The sequence below is a fragment of the Dromaius novaehollandiae genome, chromosome 3 (genome assembly GCF_036370855.1).
Source record: "Dromaius novaehollandiae isolate bDroNov1 chromosome 3, bDroNov1.hap1, whole genome shotgun sequence".
NCBI lineage: Eukaryota > Metazoa > Chordata > Aves > Casuariiformes > Dromaiidae > Dromaius > Dromaius novaehollandiae.
Window position 1 is genome coordinate 28,315,074 of NC_088100.1, and position 18,844 is coordinate 28,333,917.

Consider the following 18,844-nt stretch of genomic DNA (forward strand, 5'->3'; position numbering starts at 1 on the left):
TCTGTCTATGCTCATTCCTTCAGGCAGCTAAAAGTAACTCTACTTTTTACACCATTTACTAGTATAACACAACTGTGATTCTGTTCTCAAGGACACAAAGGAAGTGATCACAATATCAACAGATGAGTTAATAGCATAGATTAGCCTTATTTTGGCCTAAATTACTAGAGTTTATGTTTTGTAAGTTCTTTCTCTGTTTGCCTTAATACTTTCTAAATTCTGTATCTGACCTACAAGTGCCTCTATCATTATCCTCTCCTAAGCTTTTTAAAGATAGCATATTGACTTTCCACATCCATTTAATATCATGTAGGTTTGAGCAATCAGTAATTTTACAGTAGGCAAAACTATCTTTAACAAAGTTTCACTCACACAAGCATACCTGTAGACATCTACTGAGTATTTTCCTGTAGTTTCAAACTGGCTGTCTTAAGCATCTATTACTGCTAATACAACTCAAAATAGTTAAACACAATTGACATCATGCAAGTGACAGATCAACAAAAAAAAAATTGGAAGATTTTTAAATGTCTCTGTATATAAAAGTACTATCTTTTGTGAAAAAATCAAAATACAGTCGATCAGGCTCAGCAGGCATAAGGCACAACTGAGACAAAGTCAGGTGTAGAAAAATAGCTACATTTACACGCTAAAAGATTGGTTCTGGTATCCTGAGCAAAGAAATACGGTTATTCTCTACTTTTCAGCATAATCCAGTCTTGGAAAACAGTGATCTGCAAGCATGGAAAGTTTTCTCAGACATGACAAAGTACCCAGGTGTTTCAAATGGTTACACTGGGGACTAGCAGCCAATGACTGGCCATCTTAAATGGCCACCTGGCTTCCTGCAGGTGAATGTGATATGGTGGCACCATACATAAAGACCCACCTAGATGGTATGAAAGCTTAAATCGAGTTAAGCACTTACCTGATCTAATACTATGTAGCACCTAGGAGTAGTTTTCTCACATTCGAAGGTGTTTTTCCCACTAAAACACTGCTAATTAATCCTTATTGGGATGCTAAGCAAGCAAAGCTTTTCCTATACAAAACCGGATGCAAGAGAAGGTAATAGTACATTATTTTCCAAATTACCTGGGTTAGGAGGCAAACCCAGATGCTGGGAGTTCTGTTTTACTAAAACCAGTGGACTAGACATCTGTTTATTTTCAGAAAAAAATCAAGCATCTTTGATACATCAGCATTATTTTAATGCCATTTTCAATGTCTACAAACATTTATGGGCTTGCTAATTTAAACTGGGTCACTATATTAGCCAGACTAATCATGGAAAAAGCAGAAGCCAACCACAAAGAGCAGAACAGAAGCACATGTTTGTATTCGAACTCAGTGGAGAAGAAACCAAGAGGCAAGAGCTCAGAAAAAGCGTTTCTATTAGACTGGGATGACCACACTTGTGCCTTTTAGGGCTTCTGTAATGTGTGTTGCCTTGGATCCCAACTGTTAGCAACATATGGATTAGAATCAGGCGTACAAGTTTCTGAGCAGACTCATGTTGCACAGCCACAGGGGTGTAACAATTTCTTGCAATTTAATATACTGATAATTTAATATAACTACAGAAGTAGTGACCTGTAATCAGACCAGACAGTAATCAAATAAAAGTGTTCATACATTGCTGTGAAACAACTGATGTCATTTACAAGAGAATGGTAGAATTAACTCCTATGGATTTTACAGGAACAGCATACACAGAATATTTAATTTTAAACATTTATTTTTCCACTTGAGGATTAACTGTAAGTTACATTGACATGTTTTTCTAAAAATATATATTACATTAACTGGAGTGCATGAAGGTGATAAAAACACTTGTATACATTATCTGTTTTAACCATTCAGATTCACATGAACTTGCAAATAGAGCAAGCAATTTGTAAGTAACAATGTATCTTGCAAGTAACAATTTTGTAAGTAACAATTATCTAAGCAATGAGAACAGTATTTCTCCGGGTCCAGATTTTTTTTTTTTTAATACTTTTTGACCAACCTGAGTTGGTTCTGCTGAACATTTATCTCAGTAAGAGACAACAGGAATATTCACTCCACTAACTATGTATCAGTATTACCTTAATATTACTAGTACCCTGAGAATGAGGCTAATTTGGTACTGCATAAATAGGACTCAACTGGCATTGAGATGACTGTCTCAGCTCTCATACAGAACACAATTTATTATTTAAAATAGAATTGTTTAAAATTTCTCTCATTCTACTCTAGCACCGTCAGTCCTAAATTTATCATTCCTACCTTTAAGAAAGAAGTATTTTCATTTGTAAGCCTCAGATACTATTTGAGCACATAAAAAGATACACACAACTGATAATTCCTATGGAAATATGGTAAGGTAGTTTTGATGAAATCAAGCTGATTGGACCATGTTTACTCTCCATTTGATGTTCAGTTAGGGTTTAGGAACTACAATTTTAGCCAGAGATTTATGATCCCATTTAGAAAAGCAGTAGGGACTTAGGTACTGTCACTGGAATACAAGAAGCATGTTTGTTTGTTTGTTTGCTGTATGACTGAATTCCCACAAGTGAGTCCACCAGTGCAAATAATGGATTATATCACCGATTAATGGGTAGCTAGCTAATCAGCTTGACTAGATGAATTAACAGGTTCAATGTGCACGTTCACTGGGTGTTCTGCATGTACTCAGGCAAAACTGCTAAGCACTACAATGTGTTCAGCTGCTCAATTCCCTTTAGTAATAACATACATCTACAGAAGTGATGTAAAGGAAAACTGCATGTCAGATATGCTGTAGCCCAATAGCAAAAAATAAGACAATTAACAGGAAATCAGACTGACAGTACGGTAATTCGGACATTTTGACAAAAAAGGTAAGCTTTGTCTTAAGAAACAATGAAAATAAGAAAGCTCCAAAATTGTCTTAACTGGAATATTTTAATTTTTAAACTAACCACACACACACACACACACAAATCTTAGAGTGACCAATCTTACAACTTTGAGATTTGTTATTTCCAGTTGGAAATGCATCCTAGCATTACTACTTCGCATCAAATGATGCCCCACTTACTGGGAGAACACCCATTCACTGAATGGATATAACACAGGAGTGACAGATGCTTTCGTGTACAGAGTCTTTAGTGAATGCTTATTTCACTAAGGCATTAACAATTACTGGAGTTTTCCATCAGTGGTAGCGTTATCAGCTGAAAGCGGAGAATATTGGCAAGATCCAGATAATATATCCAATGTAGCTATTTAAGAGATATTAACAGATAAAACAGGTTTAGTCTCACAGAACAAAACTTCGTGTCTTGTGATAGGAACATCTATTGCTCACAACACAGTACGCTGCTTTACCACAGGTATAATAGACAGCTACATCCCCCTCCACCAAGGAGTCACGCAAGATGCACAGAGGAGGGCGTTTTTATTACCAGCTCTGCATGCACAGGTTTTGGTAAACAAACTGTATTAGGATATTTTAATGAGAACACTGAGTGGGGAATGGGGCAATGTTTATTTATAAAAGTTTTTTCCCAAGGGTCTACCTGAGTGCTAAAAGTTTAGGCCTGTCTTCTCATCCAAAAGTCAAAAACTACTCCCACTGAATAGCGATGTGAATACCTAAGGAATTCTGCAATATGCAAGTCATCTGGTTCACATCTGCATACTAAAACCAGGAGAAAAAAAAATGTAAATTTTAAAGTAATTTACATGCAGAGGACTCTCCTGACAAATGCTAATTTGGACAGTTTCCATCTCTGTCACTGTGGAGAAGAGCACTGCAAAGTACAAAGAAAAAGCCACTTTACAATTAAGATGGGATTAGAATTAAAATGGATTGTTATCCAATGCTGCAAATATATTCTTAGCTTAAAACCAGTAAATACTAAATTTCAACATCTCCTAAATTTAGCAGGTCTGTCAAGTCTCCACCTATGAAAACTTCTATTGAGTTTTCAGTTCTTAAAATAGTGGTTTATAATGACAGACCTTAAAATACAAATGGCTATTATATGTAATAGTATGGTCTGAAGTATAATATGTAATAGTACAAGCGTTCATTATACGTAATAATGACTTATTTTTCAGTACTCTGTACAAAGTTAAATAAGACAAAAAGATGTTTCAGACACTTTGTGGGTCTGTTTGCTTAAAAAAACCAGAAACTGGCAGACAGACAGTGAAATGTAAAAGTTTCCATATTAAAAACATTTTTAAAAATTCTTCATGTGCACATTCTAACCTAAGTAGTAAGATGGCCACCTTATGTACAGTTATAAGTCTCTTTGTTACTAAATCCTAAATACCTTACTTCTTAAACTGCTGTGACAGGTGGAACTCAACTCCATTTACACATACATACTGTGATTAAATGCACTTGTTAAAAAATAAAGGCCCTTATCCAAGAGAGAATATAGGAAACACATGGTGAAGAACACACAGTTTTGCTGCAATAGCAAAGGGGATCGAGTGCCTTGAAGACCGCCTTCTTGCCAGCAATAGGAGATGCTGCAACAGCTTGTCAAAGAAACAAAGGTACTCGGCAGAAATTCTAATACAGTCAACATAAAACAGAGTTCAGAGATCTTTAGTGTTTGTGCATAACTGTTGCCACCCACTTCTCTCCCTGCAGACAGTGGGACAAGAGTACATTTCAGATTTCATACTCATTGACTTAGAAATAAAGTAAGTCAAGCTTCCTACATGAATTCACACAGTGAAAAGTCTTTCCTCTTAAAATATACAGGATCAGTCAAGTAATTTTCAATCTCATACACTATTTAAAAAAATATTAAAACTCTTAATTTTTTTTTTCAAGCAGAGTATTTTGCATTTGTCACTGGCAAGTTAGTTATAGAAACCCTAGAAAGTTAAAATTATATCATACCACAAAACACATGTAAACAAAGTGAACATTTTAAAATGAATGCATGTTTTTGAAGAGGATTAAAAAGTGTTTACTTTTGGTAAATAAGAGATATCTTGATCAACATTTTTAAAGCACCTTAGTGATTTAGGAGCCTAAGCCCAAATAAATTTAATTTAGATTTGGGCTCCTAAATGTCTAAATCACTTCTGTAAATTACTTAAGCACTTTGAAAAATTTTTGCCGTCTCTAATCTTGCTGATTAGACTTTCTTTAACCAGCAGTTAGCTCTGAATCTATGAAAACATTACAGAAAGTCTCATTAATGTAATTAAGTCATCAGTTGCAATCTCTTAGATCCTTCACAGTCTAGTTTTATGATATCCAAGAAGAATTTCTACAAAGAACTTAAACATTTTGTGACACCACTTTTCAGATTCTTTTTTCATAGATGATACAGCATACAGCAATCAAGTTTTGGATAGGAATATGATTATTTTTATAGGTTCCATCTGGATAATTGTTAGTGTCAGAGACCATGTTATTTGTTCAACCTGTTAAGACTGAGAAAAACAAACTTACAAGAACATCTGTAGCACAGCATTAGATAAAAAGTAGTAACATTTTTGGCACCATACATTTTTAAATCTAAGCTTTTAGGCCCAAGGTGTAGCAAGCTAAACATACACAGTACCAACTGGGAAAGTCTCATCTGAAATGCAAAACTTTTAAAGGAAAAAATACTTTAAAAATCATTAGCTGGTCTGCACAATAAGTCAGATAACATATACACTTGAATTTAGCCTAAATATTCATACCAAATGTTTACACATACACCTTAACACTCATATACCACAAGTACATTGCACTAACAGAATTGCCAGAATCTATATGAATATAGTCTGGCATAAAATATGATGTCTTCATTGTGCTCTTCATTTAACTTTTTAATGTCCTGGCTACGCAATTCTAACATGTTTTCTTTTAAATGTAGTTGGAAGTGGCTACTTCACCTTGGGCCATAATATTATGGTCTGTACCTATAATTGTAAGCATTATCCTTATGTTAAATGTGCTTCACAATTCAGCAAAACCTAGTTCATAGCTCAGTAAATAATTCCTTCAAACAGAAGAAGCTTGCTTAATTTTTAGAAAGTGCACAGGGCAGCCATGGTTCTATGTTTTGCCACCAGGTGTCTCACTCTACTCATCAAAAACCACTGCATCAGCAATTTTATTTAAATCCACCATCTATCAAAGATCCCATAGGCACAAGAGACTTGCTAAAGCACTGGTAAAATACCTCTACAGCTGGCTGTATTCCATATTGAATTGCACAACTTCATCCAGTTCACTGTCATTCTTTTTCCTCCAAAAGTGGTCTAAAGTATGCTGCAGTTGCTAAAAGGACTTCTGTTTTTCTTGGTCCTCTGTTTGTTTGGTTTAAGGTTGATGACATCTCCGCCATTAAGACTGCTAGAATTCTGGTTGGAGTGACTTCCACCAGCCGTATTAAAAACGCCTACAGAATTTAAAGACAAGAAAAGTACTTCTGTTTCTTTGCATCCTGCAGCATAACACACTGACACTTAAGACCCAACACTTACTAATAGATAGTAATGCACCTCAAAGGCAAACTCCAGTTTTTGAAGGCTTTATCTATTTTTGTTGTCACTTGTACAGCCAAGTTTGGAAGTACAGCCAGTTGGACTTACTAGCCAGGCAGTATTTAAAGCTAGTATACATTTACATAGTTGAAGGGTAGTATATGCACTCAGATACTAATCACATGGCCACAAAGTTATGGTTAGTTGAGTAATAAAAGAACAGGACAACTTGAAAGTTAAAAACTTTGCTGATAAAAAAGTCAGGAAAAAAAAAATCAACTGACTCAGAAGTGCTTTAAAGAAGAGCTACAAAAATTCAGTGTTCCCTCACAAAAGTCAAAGCTTACAGAGACCTCCTTATTACATGCCAGATACTTTCACAGTGAGCCTCTTGTAAATCTGCACCAAGATGCGTAACACTAATTACATTAAAAAACAAAACAAAACAAGCATTCTTTCTCAAGTCCTTACAAAATGTTTGTTTAAAAGAATTTAACTGGCACTTGCCAAACGTTGGCTAGAAAGTTCAGTGCATCAGTTTGACAATCTTGTAACTTTACAATCACAAAGTTATTTTACAAAAGGAAAAGAGACAATATACTAAGACAGAAAGGCACTAATTACAGCCTGACTTAATTTTTGTTAATTCCAAAAGGAAACAGAAGAGTCCATATGCTTTGACAGCAAATAACACCGTCTTCTTGTTTTTCATTACAGTGTACTTACCAATCTTGTTACTGCTTGTATGTACTAGTTCTGGATCTTCAGCTGTTTGTTGCTTGAGCCTTTGAAGATATTTATCAGCCAAATATTTAAAAACTGAAACATCAAAAAAAGTATGTCATAGTGTGCTTCAAAATAGTCTTCATATCAAAAAATTGCTTGGTGACAGAAGTGCAGTTGACTGAATAGGTTTGCCACAATGTTGTAAGTGTTTCTCTCTCAGCAGGTTTGTGTATATGAGCAGAATCATGATTAGTTCAATCTCTACCCAGACCTTATTGTCTGCAATACCACGGTTTTGCGCAGCGTACTGAACTTTTCAATACTCTTGTAATGAGGCTGGCACATACATATTGCCAAATGTTCCAATTCACACAGCTTGAGACTTTTAAAAATTATGTAGTATTTTTAGGATTTTTTTAACATATATATGTATACACACACACACACATATATATATACACATATTTCACAACAAGCCTTAGAATAATATCAATCTTGTAAAGTAAGGCTATCAATAAAACTCAGCAGCAGCATTGTTCTAATGTAACTAATGCTACCCCTATATGTATAAGGGCATAAAAAGGCTAAGATTCTGAAAAGTCTGCAACTATATGAGAATTTTCAGAACCTATATATGTAACAGTTATTTACAGTTGTAAATACTAACTCATTTAGAGATGATACACAAAAATTTTACATTTTTTCTTACGTAGAAAATCTGTAGAAAATTTGCTTTCCAGTATGAAAGATATTAACAGTGGAGAAACAAGAAGTTCATTTTTAAGATCCTCTGATTAAACACACACAAAAAAAAAACACCCATCAGAGACACAAAATTTCATGCTTATTCAAAACTACTCCACAAAGGATAGGGACTGAAGTACAACACTGTTACAAAATTAAATATATGCATTAAAAAGTAATACTTAAGAACTGGTAAGATATCACCAGTAGAAAAAAGGCTGCAACGAATCCCATTTTAAAATATACTTTAACTATTAATGAAACTATTAAATAACTGTTTATCTGAATTATTTATTAACTGAACTATTAACTATTAGGAACTAAGCTGTTCAACAATTGCATACTGTAATAATTGAGGTTTTACCTATAATTTGTTTTTTTTAAAGCTCAGTGCTTACTGACAGTCAATAGCACTAAAAAGCCTAAACACAGTGGCACTTTTAAATACTGTAGCTATACCCTATTTGTGGAAGAGAAAGGGAAGATGTACACATACAAGGAAATAGGCATAACACACTAGCATCAAACAATTATAGCCGTGTTTAAAGTGTGCTGCTAAGAAATACAAAAAGGATGGCGAACAGCACTCAAAAAAAAATCTGAGACAACAGATTAGCTCCAAACTACACAGATGTATGGTACTATACAGCAGATGACATAAGACACCTACTCCACTGTATATCTTACCTTCTGTTACATTTAGGTCTTCTTTCACAGATGCTCGGTAGAACCTTAACTTTAGCTTTTTTGCCAGTGCTTCTGCCTCTTCGCTGCACAATAGAAAAAGACTTTGTAAATACTAATTTGTATCACTTTTCAGCATTTATCAATACTTATAGATGAAATGCTCTGTGGTTAGTCAAAAATGGCAAGGTGGGTTAAGAAGTTCTGAACATACAGACATACCTGATCCTTAATTGCTTTACAGTATCTCCACTATGACAAGATGATATTTTACATGCAATTTCTTTATGGCCAAAAGTAATTGCATTTCATTATTTGTTAACTTTATTAACAACTAAAATTTCCCAAGAGTTGCAAGACAGGTGTCAGTGAAACCAAAAGGAGGTTGTAATTATATGATATTGAGCAATAGACTCAGAACAACGATTACTACAGCAAATTAAAAACAACCAAACCTCCCAATTCTTACATATATTTTAGTAAAGCAGTAGAGTAGATGATGCAATCAAATGAGTGTAGAGGTGAAATCAAGAATTACTTTTTTTTGTGAAGGGGAAAAAAACCAACTTGTGCTATACTTTAAGGAAAGGTTGAGGGACGTTATAAGAATTTCAACGAGGGAAATTATGTCATCAGAAAGATGAAGTTGCTGAGGCAGATGAAGTATCTTGAGGACAAAACCTAAGTAACATACCATAAATAAAGGAGGAGTTCAAATGCAATTTTGTTTTTCCTTTGAAAAATCCTCAGTATTCTGTGCAGAGGGAGTAGAAGCTGATTTACGCCATCAATGATGGCAAACAGAGAACAAGGAGAGCCAGTGTAGGAAACAGCAAAAGGGAGAAATAATTTAAATCTCTCAGGAAGATGGTAGAAATAAAGAGGTGGAGAATGGTCAGCCTTATCATGCAGTATTTTCCACAGTATATGCTGTTAAGCTGATTTTGTAGCAGAAATGAAATGAGGCATAGATACAAGAAGTAAGGCAGAATGGATTGACAGTGAGATCTATGAAGAAAAACACAATGAAGAAAGATCAGCACAATGCAGTTTGAGAATATTAACAGACACATATTTCTATAACAGAGTTATGTTTTGATAAAAATGGGCAAAAGAACAAATTCAAGAAAACCAAAGAATATTACGATACTTTTTCAAAAAACTATTTAATACTTCTTTATCAATTTAGCAAGCGTTCACTGGCCAAACTAGATTTTGTAACTTCACTGGCGCACAGCAGAATTTAACAGCAACTACAAATTTTATCAGGAAATTCAGTTTTAGCGCTTCCTATTTGAAAAAGGACAGAATCATAGCACAACCAAACTCTTCATGCCATTCCTGTCTGATTCTTCAGACGACAACGTGAAGCAAAGTTCCTAGCTCAGCAAGCCCATCTGCCCAAAGAACTACCCTCACGCAGTAACACCAGTGTTTCTAGGGCACGTTTTCATACAGGTTCTAGGTTTGACAACCTAGGCATCATAAGCCTTCACAAGAAAATCCCGTAGATTTTTTTTAAGTATGTATATACAGGAATATATGTTGTTCTTTAAAAACAGCATCATAAAACTCCTACTTCTTTATACAAGAGTCATCAAGGAGATCAATCTTATTCTGTACAAGAACTGTGGGAATATCTCCAACTTCGGTCACCACTTTTTCCTTCCAGGTAGGGATTGCTTTGAAGGACTCTCTGTCAGTTGTAGAAAACACAAGAACACAAGCCTGGGCGCCTAAAAATATACAACCCAATTACAAATACAAATATATACAAATCAACCAAAAAACAAGAAAAAAAGAACCATATCATATACAATATATTTGGAATACAAGGTTTTTTTTCCAGTTTCTCCCATAAAAGTCAACTTTTATTACCAACTTGTGTCAAACTAATGGTTAGAAAATTCCCACAATGAAAAGTAATAAATTGCTAAGTTATTTTGATCATTGTTCCCATTCTTCACAATGGTTATGGGTCTGTGACCTCTCAAGCTATTCCAGCAAGGTCTGTGTATGCAGGGAAAAGCAATAGGAGGGGGAGTGGAAAGGACTAGAAAAGGGAGTTACTGTTTTTCAGGTAGTTTAATGGAAGTCAAGTAGCAACTATTTTTCAGTATTTGTAAAACTCACTATACATTATTATTTATGCTACATTATTTGGATTTAAAAAAGCAGAAAAATTAAAATTCTCAAGGAAAGTTGTGGTTAAAGTATGTCATTTAATAGCTCTTTGGAGAAAGTAAGCATATTTCTAATTCATGCTCATTCTATTGCAGCACTATGATAAGCAGTAAAGGTCTTTTGACTATTCTTTGTTATCCTCAAGAAACTACTTTTCTTTGCATGTTAAACACGTGGAGAAACACTTTATTATTTATATTCCTTTAATATATTTGATATTTAATAACAGAATTCTGTATATTTGCAAAAGGAATTGACAGCTGATGTCTTTGAGATTCTGCAGTGTTATCTTGTGGCAAATGTCCCAGTCTAACATATATAGCATGAAAAATTATTTCCTTTTATCAATATGATTTTTATTTTACCTATGAGTTTCACTGCGTATCCCCCAATCTTGTATTCTGTTTGCCTTTGTACTTTTTTGACACAAAGTGCTTGATTACTTTTATTAGGTTTCCCCTTACTTATCAGCTCAAAGCCACATTTGGTACAAAAGTTTTCCTATGCTCTTTAACATTCTTTCACCTACATTTAAGACCTTCCTGGTTTTGCTATGTATGGATTTATACAGAACAATAAGGACTGCCCTCAGAATTTCACATTAAGTTCTACCAATAAAACAGTAGCAATATAAAGTCTTCCATAATTTTCCCTTTTTTTTGTGTGTGCGTGTGATCAGCACTTTGAAGAATCCTATGCCTTTATTCAAAAAAGGTTCCATACTAGCTGCATAATCATTGATACAGTACTCACAGGTAAGCTAATTCAGCAAAAAGTTACAGAGTAGTGCTAGCATCTCTACTTGATTCAAGTAGAGCACAAGCTTGTCAGCTGATTAGGTCTCAAAGATCCTCAGCGAACTGTCCCATCCTCATAGACTCTGTAAGTGTATTTTCTCCTTTCATAATGGTACAAAGCCCATGTAAGAGAAAATGGGTAAAGAAATTTCTTACCACGGGTCGACTTGCCCAAGGCTTTATACCTGCACTTATTCATTTCACTCTCCTGTTCTTGGCCTCAGCTTTTTCAGGCTATGACAAGGAACATGTTCACTATAAAACTGATGGTGGCACGTTCAGCCTCAAAGTGAGATCAGAATCCAAGGCCAATGAAATCATGATCCAGAAGTTCTTGCTTATTGCTGATGGTATGACTGCTGTGGATCCAGGCTACCTTCCATAGGTTTATTGCAGGATGCAATGTCTCACTAACAACATCCAGAATAGGGCTGTCTTGTTTCTGCTGGGGCCAGGACAGTCTTGCAGTCCTCCCATTATCATAGTTAATATGACTGAAATTGGTTGCCATGTGTAAGCTAAAGCAATGCTTTGAAGGCTTGAGAAATATGAAGTCCAATACCATGCAACAAAATGACGAGCCTCATCATTTGACTAATCACTAACTTGATAACAGACTAATGAGCAAGATGTCTGAGTTCCACTAGAAGACTAATAAGGGTCTATACAAGACAGAAGTGGTAGTGCATGTAGGAGGATGTACACACTAGGAAGTGTCCAAATACTGCTTTGAAAGATAGTAATATGAACAGAACACATGGCTAACAGCCACTTGTAAATGTACTTAGCATACGAGTAAAGTACCTAACCAATTAGAAAATGCATGATTTACATAGGCTAGAAGAGGATAAACAGTAAGAGGATGTGTGATACAATAAAAAAATGTATACAAAGCTTTCTACAAATCTTTGAATTTAGACTGCTGGATAGTTTGACTCCCTGTGTTGTTTGATCATGGGTATGCAGCTACACCAGCTACTTCGCATATTCACCTGCATATAGAAAACCACATGACAAATCCACTGTCAGCTCCAATTTTGTTTCTGAGTGAGGGTGAATAAGTTTGCTCCCTGGACAAGATAAGTCTTAGAAACAGACTGTGAAGCATTAATGTGTCACTAATGGTCATGGATGAGCAATTGATCCCTGAAGAACAGACAATGCACAATGTTCCAGGTGAATAAATAGGCCCTACTGTAATGATAGTGGTCAGAGGGATAGCGACCTGTGGGAGAGGCAGACAGTAACAACTGAAGTAACATCCAGCATTACCTTATCTGCCTGGAAGGCATCTTCCCCATACCAGCAATAACTCACAATGAAATCCTTGCATTTCCAAAGTACGCTTGACTTGTTGCTTCTGTAACACTGTGCTTGCAGACCTGCTGCTAAACTAAAATTACATTCCAGTCTCTTATATTTCCCTTGTCTTTCATGAGTCAAAGTCCACTGTAGAACAGTCACCGTACCAAATAGCTTGAACTGTTAGATATCCATAATATTGTCTACAGTGTGTATCCACAGACACGTTTACGCTCTATTTCATTGCAATCTCTTCAGTATAAAGATCTTAAAGGCAGAGTTCTAACTGCACAAGACTAGGTATGAGTCATGAGCAAGATTTCAAGATTCCCAAGCAGATTTTTTTCAACTACCAGTTTTGCTTGTGGGAAGTGAGGCCAGAAAGTAAACTTCAAGGTTCCCCCAGATACTCCGTATTTTACTTATACGTGTCAGTAATCAGGAGAAAAAGGCTTTGGCTTGAAACAGCTGAAGACAAACTTAATTCAATGTTTCAAAAACCCTTCAAATAAAGCACACAACTGAGCTGGAGGCCAAGAGAGTAAAAAGGAAGCTCAAAGATATTCAAGTACTACCTTCTAATCATTTAAAATTCACAAGCTCAACTTGTAAACTGTACACTGACAGAATGGCCTGTTTCCACATAAAGATAAAAAGAAGTGGGAAAAGCAGAAGTACTTTTTTTTAAATGGTAATCATCAATTACAAGTGACAATCAGAAATATTAGGAAAAAAAAATATTGGTTGCTAAAACTCTACCGTAACATATTAAAAGGCCAGAAGAATATATGACCCTGAAACAGTAAGGCATAACTATTACTTTTGTCTCCAAAGAAGGTAATTTTTCTAAAATATTATACTATAACAATACATTCTTTCTCTATCAGGTAATTAGTTTATGACATAAGTGAGTAACACATAGTCTCTGCTATTTAAGTCATTCACATGCCACATTAAATATAAAAAAACATTCACAACCATTGTTAAATTATGTGCAAAGAGAGTCTCAGTAAGGAATTCCTAACAGACTGAATAGATAAACTGCCTTTATACAACAAAAATGTAGTCTCTATTTATGAAATAAATACACTTGGATTAATTTGTAAGTGCCTGAACCATAGTTTTTGGAACATTTACAAGTATATTTCTTACAGAAGTAAGCAAATATCTTTAGAGGAAAAATATAATGACAGAAAAGTCAGAAACTGTAAATCAAAATTAAGGCACAGAAATTTCTGAGTTCTGATTTCATTTCTCTCTCCATTGCCTCACTGCTATTATTGACAGTAAATATCTGATATCATGACCAGAAGTTGCATCTGAAACTTCAAAATTATCTTAAAATATTTTAAAGAGTATACTGGATCAAAAATACAAAACATAATGACATATAAAAAAAGATAAAGTTAAATTTCGCATTAAGTTGTTTGAATGACTACATACAGTTTCCATGCAGATATTAGTCTTATTTTGTTCAATGTATTTTAATGAGAAGTACTGAGTATCCTGCATCGAGTGGCACTCAATTAAATCAGGTATCTTACAAGAAAGGGAAAACCATGCAGAACTGAAAAAGGTGTGAATAAAACATGCTTTGCACATACATGAAATAGCAGAATTCTTATTAAAGAGAGGAAAATATCTTAAGAGATGTGCAGACTGAAAAACAAACACAGTATTTTCACCTCGGTAGTAGGCCTTAGTTATTGCATCAAATTCTTCTTGACCAGCAGTGTCCCATAACATTAGCCTGACATCCTCATCATTAACTCTGAAATAAATAACATAATTTTGTCATCAATACAAAAGCAATTCAGATCAATTGACATAAAATATTTCCATCTCTACAATACGTTTGGATAAGAGTAATTTAATTCAAATTTAACTTGATTTAATGTAATCTAACTTAATACTGATAATGTTTTACCTCCGTACCATGCTATGGTAACAGACCCTCAATTACATTATGTGCTGTTTCCTGACAATTTATATTACATTTTCCGCCTCTTTTCTACCTCTTCCTCTGTTTTCCTCTATAAGGAAAAAATAATAAAGAAATCAAAACAAAAGCTTAGGTGCCTGAATAATGACCCTTTTGTCTTTTTAATCAGCTTATATGATTTATAGAATTTGTTTCTCATTACAATATTTTCCTTTTTATTAAATATAATTGGCTATTATCTGCTTATATTACGTAAAGGCCTTAGATCTGTACTGTACTTATTTTTTCCCCAAAAGTATTTTATCTATTTTGGATAATAAATATGTGTAATCATTTTATCGTAAGCTCTTCCATTTTAGGTAAGAAATGACAAAAAAAAAAAAAAATCAACAAGTGGTAGAAAGCATATGAAACCTGATAAAGAAAGCTTAATATGACAGAGCTTCCACTTTTAATTTGTTTTTGAATTATAATTCTAAATCTTGGATGGAAAATAGAATGATATGATTTTAGCCTACTGCACAAAAGAGGAAACAACTCCCTTTACTTAGCTTCAGAGACAGCAGACCTTATGTTTCAAGTCTTCATAAAACTTAAGGTTAGAAAAGAAAAAAGAAGTAGAAGGAAGGCAGAAATAAATAGTAAGCCATTTGTTTAATACATACTGAATTTGTCTCTCCAGGAAATCTACCCCAATAGTTTTCTTGTAGTCTTTTGTAAAAATCCCCTTGCAATATCTCTGAATCATACTGGATTTTCCAACAGCTCCATTTCCTACTACCACCACTTTGATGGCCACCTCCATATCTTCTTCCAACATCTTTGCAGCTCAGGCAATCTTCTACCTAATTCAGGAATCTCTCAATTCTGTAAATAAAGTAAATAGGTGTGTTCACAAAAATATTGTGAATAGAAAGCAAGAGGAAAGATGATTACACATTAGGATACATAAAACCCTTACAATTTATTTCCAGTTCTGCCACAGGCTATTTGAGTGACTCTGGGCAAGTTATTTAATGAGTCTGTACCTTTATTTGCCATTTATTAATTAGAACTGAAAATAACTGTCCTCTTGAAAATTTAGATCATGAATTTGTTAAGAAAGGGATGGTGGTTCATTTTTTTTGTTGTTCTTTTAAACTGCTTATGGGTCCATCCTGGAATCCTATCTCTGTTTTGACTTCTAGACAATAGCATACAACAAATAATATGTTGTAGCTGTGACAGTAAGTGGTCCTGAGCCCATATTATTTTATTGAAAGGCAATATGCTGGAACAGAAATAATTTACCATACCAACTGAAAAATAAAGTTATTATTTAGCTATATAATAAATATCAATATTAATAAACAAATAATATTAATCAATAAGCTAAATAATAAGAAAGCTGTCACAGTTATCATCACTAAAATGCTTTGTGCCAAGGCTTGCTCCAAATTAGACCTGTTTAAAATGGTTATGTGACAAACACAGTATTGACTAAACATGCAGTCCATATTATCTCTATGAAGTTAAACACACATCTGAAATACAGGATATAAAGTTCTTTAAAATACTATAAAACACTTCTAATGAGTTTCTGACTAAAAATTCAACTACAAAATATCCCCTTGGCACCTCCAGGCTCATGGCTGGCTAACATGAATTGAGCGCCTTTCAGTTTACAAAATCAATCTTTTGATTTCAGCAGATTGTGTGAACAGGAAAAAACGTTCTTCCACTACAAGAACATGTTGTCACATGTTGATTATACCCCCATGCTCCTCTGCTAATACGTACACAAAGTTCCACTGACCAGTCCAGCATGTCATGAGCCCAGAATATGGCAACTTGTAACTTCAGCCATTTGTTTCCTTATACTCAGTTCAAGTACTCTCATCTAACACCAGTACTGATGCCTTGAAAACAATCTACGCATTCAAATCATAAACCTATTTAATTCTGTGATTATATCCCATACTTCAGTTCTTATGAATTTGTCTATACTTGTCTTTCTGAGGAACGTATAGCCATCATAATCAAGTATGTTTGTGTATGCTGTTAAGTGCTGATGAGCCTACTGTTATCATTCAATTAATTTCTGGCATGTGAATCAAAACACTAAACTTACTAAATATTATTTGATATGCCAGAGTATGTGGCACTTTTCAAAGGCCATTTTTTTTTAAAAAAAACAAGATGCTGAATAATCCAGCTTTCTCAAAACATTTTTAAGACGTTTAAGCTTTTAAACAGGTTATCTTAGGAACACTCAATACACAAGTTACTTACATTAAAAGTCTCCAGCATAACTATGTTACCTGTGACCATACACCACATGATGGGGCCACTACAGAGGAGCCCTCCAACTTCCCTCCCATTTAACTTTGCCCGTGTCCCCCTGTACATTAACTGGAGGCAAGGCCAAACTGCTGAAGCACATCGGTGAAGTGCGCAGTGCAGACGGTTATAAGGGATACAGAGCTTTTGCGTAAATTAAAATTCCAGTGTGGAAGAATTGAAAGTAATATATTAGAGTTACTGTAAAGATGTTCCATTTGTTTTTTCTTTTTGAGGAGAAAACACAAGCACGCGTAAAAGCCAAGTTTCCCCTGTGCTTCGCAGCATTGGGATACCATCACAGCAACGCTTGGCACCCGCACACGGCACAGCCCACCCCGCGGGGTGAGCAGTCCCCCCCTGAGGAGAGGAGAGACCCTACATTTTTAAGCAGTCTGCCCAGCACGGCTCTGCGGCGGCGCTAGCCCCCCCGGCGCCGGCCCCTCCGCGCCAGCCGCCCTTCACCCGACTGCCCTCAGCCACCACACGCCGGCCAGCGACGCGCGCACCCCTTTTTCCCGGGGGCTCTGCAAGCGCGGCCCTCCCCAGCCCCGGCGCCCACCCGCCGCATCGCCCCGCGACCCGGCCCCGGCCCGGCCCGCGGCCCCTCGCCGGCGCCTCACGGCGGGCCCGGCCCTGCCCAGCCCGGGGGGGGGGGGGGGGCGGAGGGGGGCTCCGCGACGCGGCCGCGCTGATGGCGGAGCCGCCTCGGCCTCGCCCCCCCTCCCCGCCCGGCGGCAGCAGCCCACCGCCCGCGGGGCAGCGCGCGCCGCCTCGCCTCGCCCCAGCCCGGCCCGCCAGCACCTCCCGCCGCCCTCCCCGCTCACCACCGTCTCGCAGGACCGGCGCGGGCGGCACTCTGCCACAGGGCGCGGCGGCAGCGGTGGCTCCGCCTCGGAGGCGGCGAGGGAGGGAGGAGAGCGGGGGGGGGTCGAGAGGAAGCCGCTCCCCGGGGCCGACCCAACCCGGACGCACACGCCCGCCCGGAAGCGCCGTCACGGCCGCGGGGGCCGCTCGGGGCGGTGCCGCCCGCTGCCTCCGCCCCCGTGGCCGGGGGGCGGGAAGGGGCCGAGGAATCTCCCCCTCCCCCTCCCCCTCCCCCTCCCCCTCCCTCTCCCTCTCCTTCTCATCGGGGCCAAACGGTGCGGGGGGAGGGGCCGACCGGGAGGCGTTTCCGTGGCTTTTGCTTCGGGGCCTTTGTAAAACCTTATAAAACGTTGTAAAACCTTTTCCCTCCCCCACACTCAAACGCCCCGCGCCGTCGGCGCCCAACGGCTGCCGGAGTCTGGGGGGGAGGTGGGGTGTGAGGGCGGGTGGCCCCTCGGCTCCGGGTGTTTGGGTTGCAGAAGGTTTCGGTCTGAATTCCGGGGCTGCTGCATGCCGAATTCCTATCTTCAAAACTTTACATAAACCAGAACATGATATGTTTTAGCATCATGGTAGACATGGTAGTCTTAAGATATTTCATTTTTTCCAGTTATATCAGCTAGTCTGATAAAGGATACACCCTGTCTTAAAAGCTTCTTCTCTTTTCGTGTTACCTCTGGCTTCATTTGCTGCTCTGAATGCCCAGCACTTCTGCTACTCAAGATCAGGCATTACCAAGTTAAGGTTGTTAAAAGCCTCCTTGCGCAGCTGAGGTCTCAGTGTCCCTGTTGGATGGTTCCCG

General features: G+C 37.2%; 1 protein-coding gene across 2 annotated transcripts; it reads right to left on the reverse strand.

The window, feature by feature from the left end:
- Positions 1 to 1,720: 1,720 nt before the first annotated feature.
- Positions 1,721 to 18,173, reverse strand: RAB23 (RAB23, member RAS oncogene family). 2 transcript variants are annotated; one of them, XM_064508624.1, is made up of 7 exons: positions 18,003 to 18,173; positions 15,522 to 15,723; positions 14,600 to 14,685; positions 10,211 to 10,367; positions 8,635 to 8,717; positions 7,204 to 7,296; positions 1,721 to 6,392 (listed from the first exon to the last, which is right to left on the reverse strand). In XM_064508624.1, the coding sequence occupies exons 2-7, from the start codon at positions 15,674 to 15,676 to the stop codon at positions 6,253 to 6,255; spliced, it is 714 nt and encodes a 237-aa protein (XP_064364694.1). In that variant the 5' UTR covers positions 15,677 to 15,723; positions 18,003 to 18,173; the 3' UTR covers positions 1,721 to 6,252. The 2 variants fall into 2 exon arrangements, with proteins under 2 accessions (XP_064364694.1, XP_025978305.1); XM_026122520.2 differs by lacking the exon at positions 18,003 to 18,173 and adding an exon at positions 17,128 to 17,621.
- Between the last annotated feature and the right edge of the window lie 671 nt (positions 18,174 to 18,844).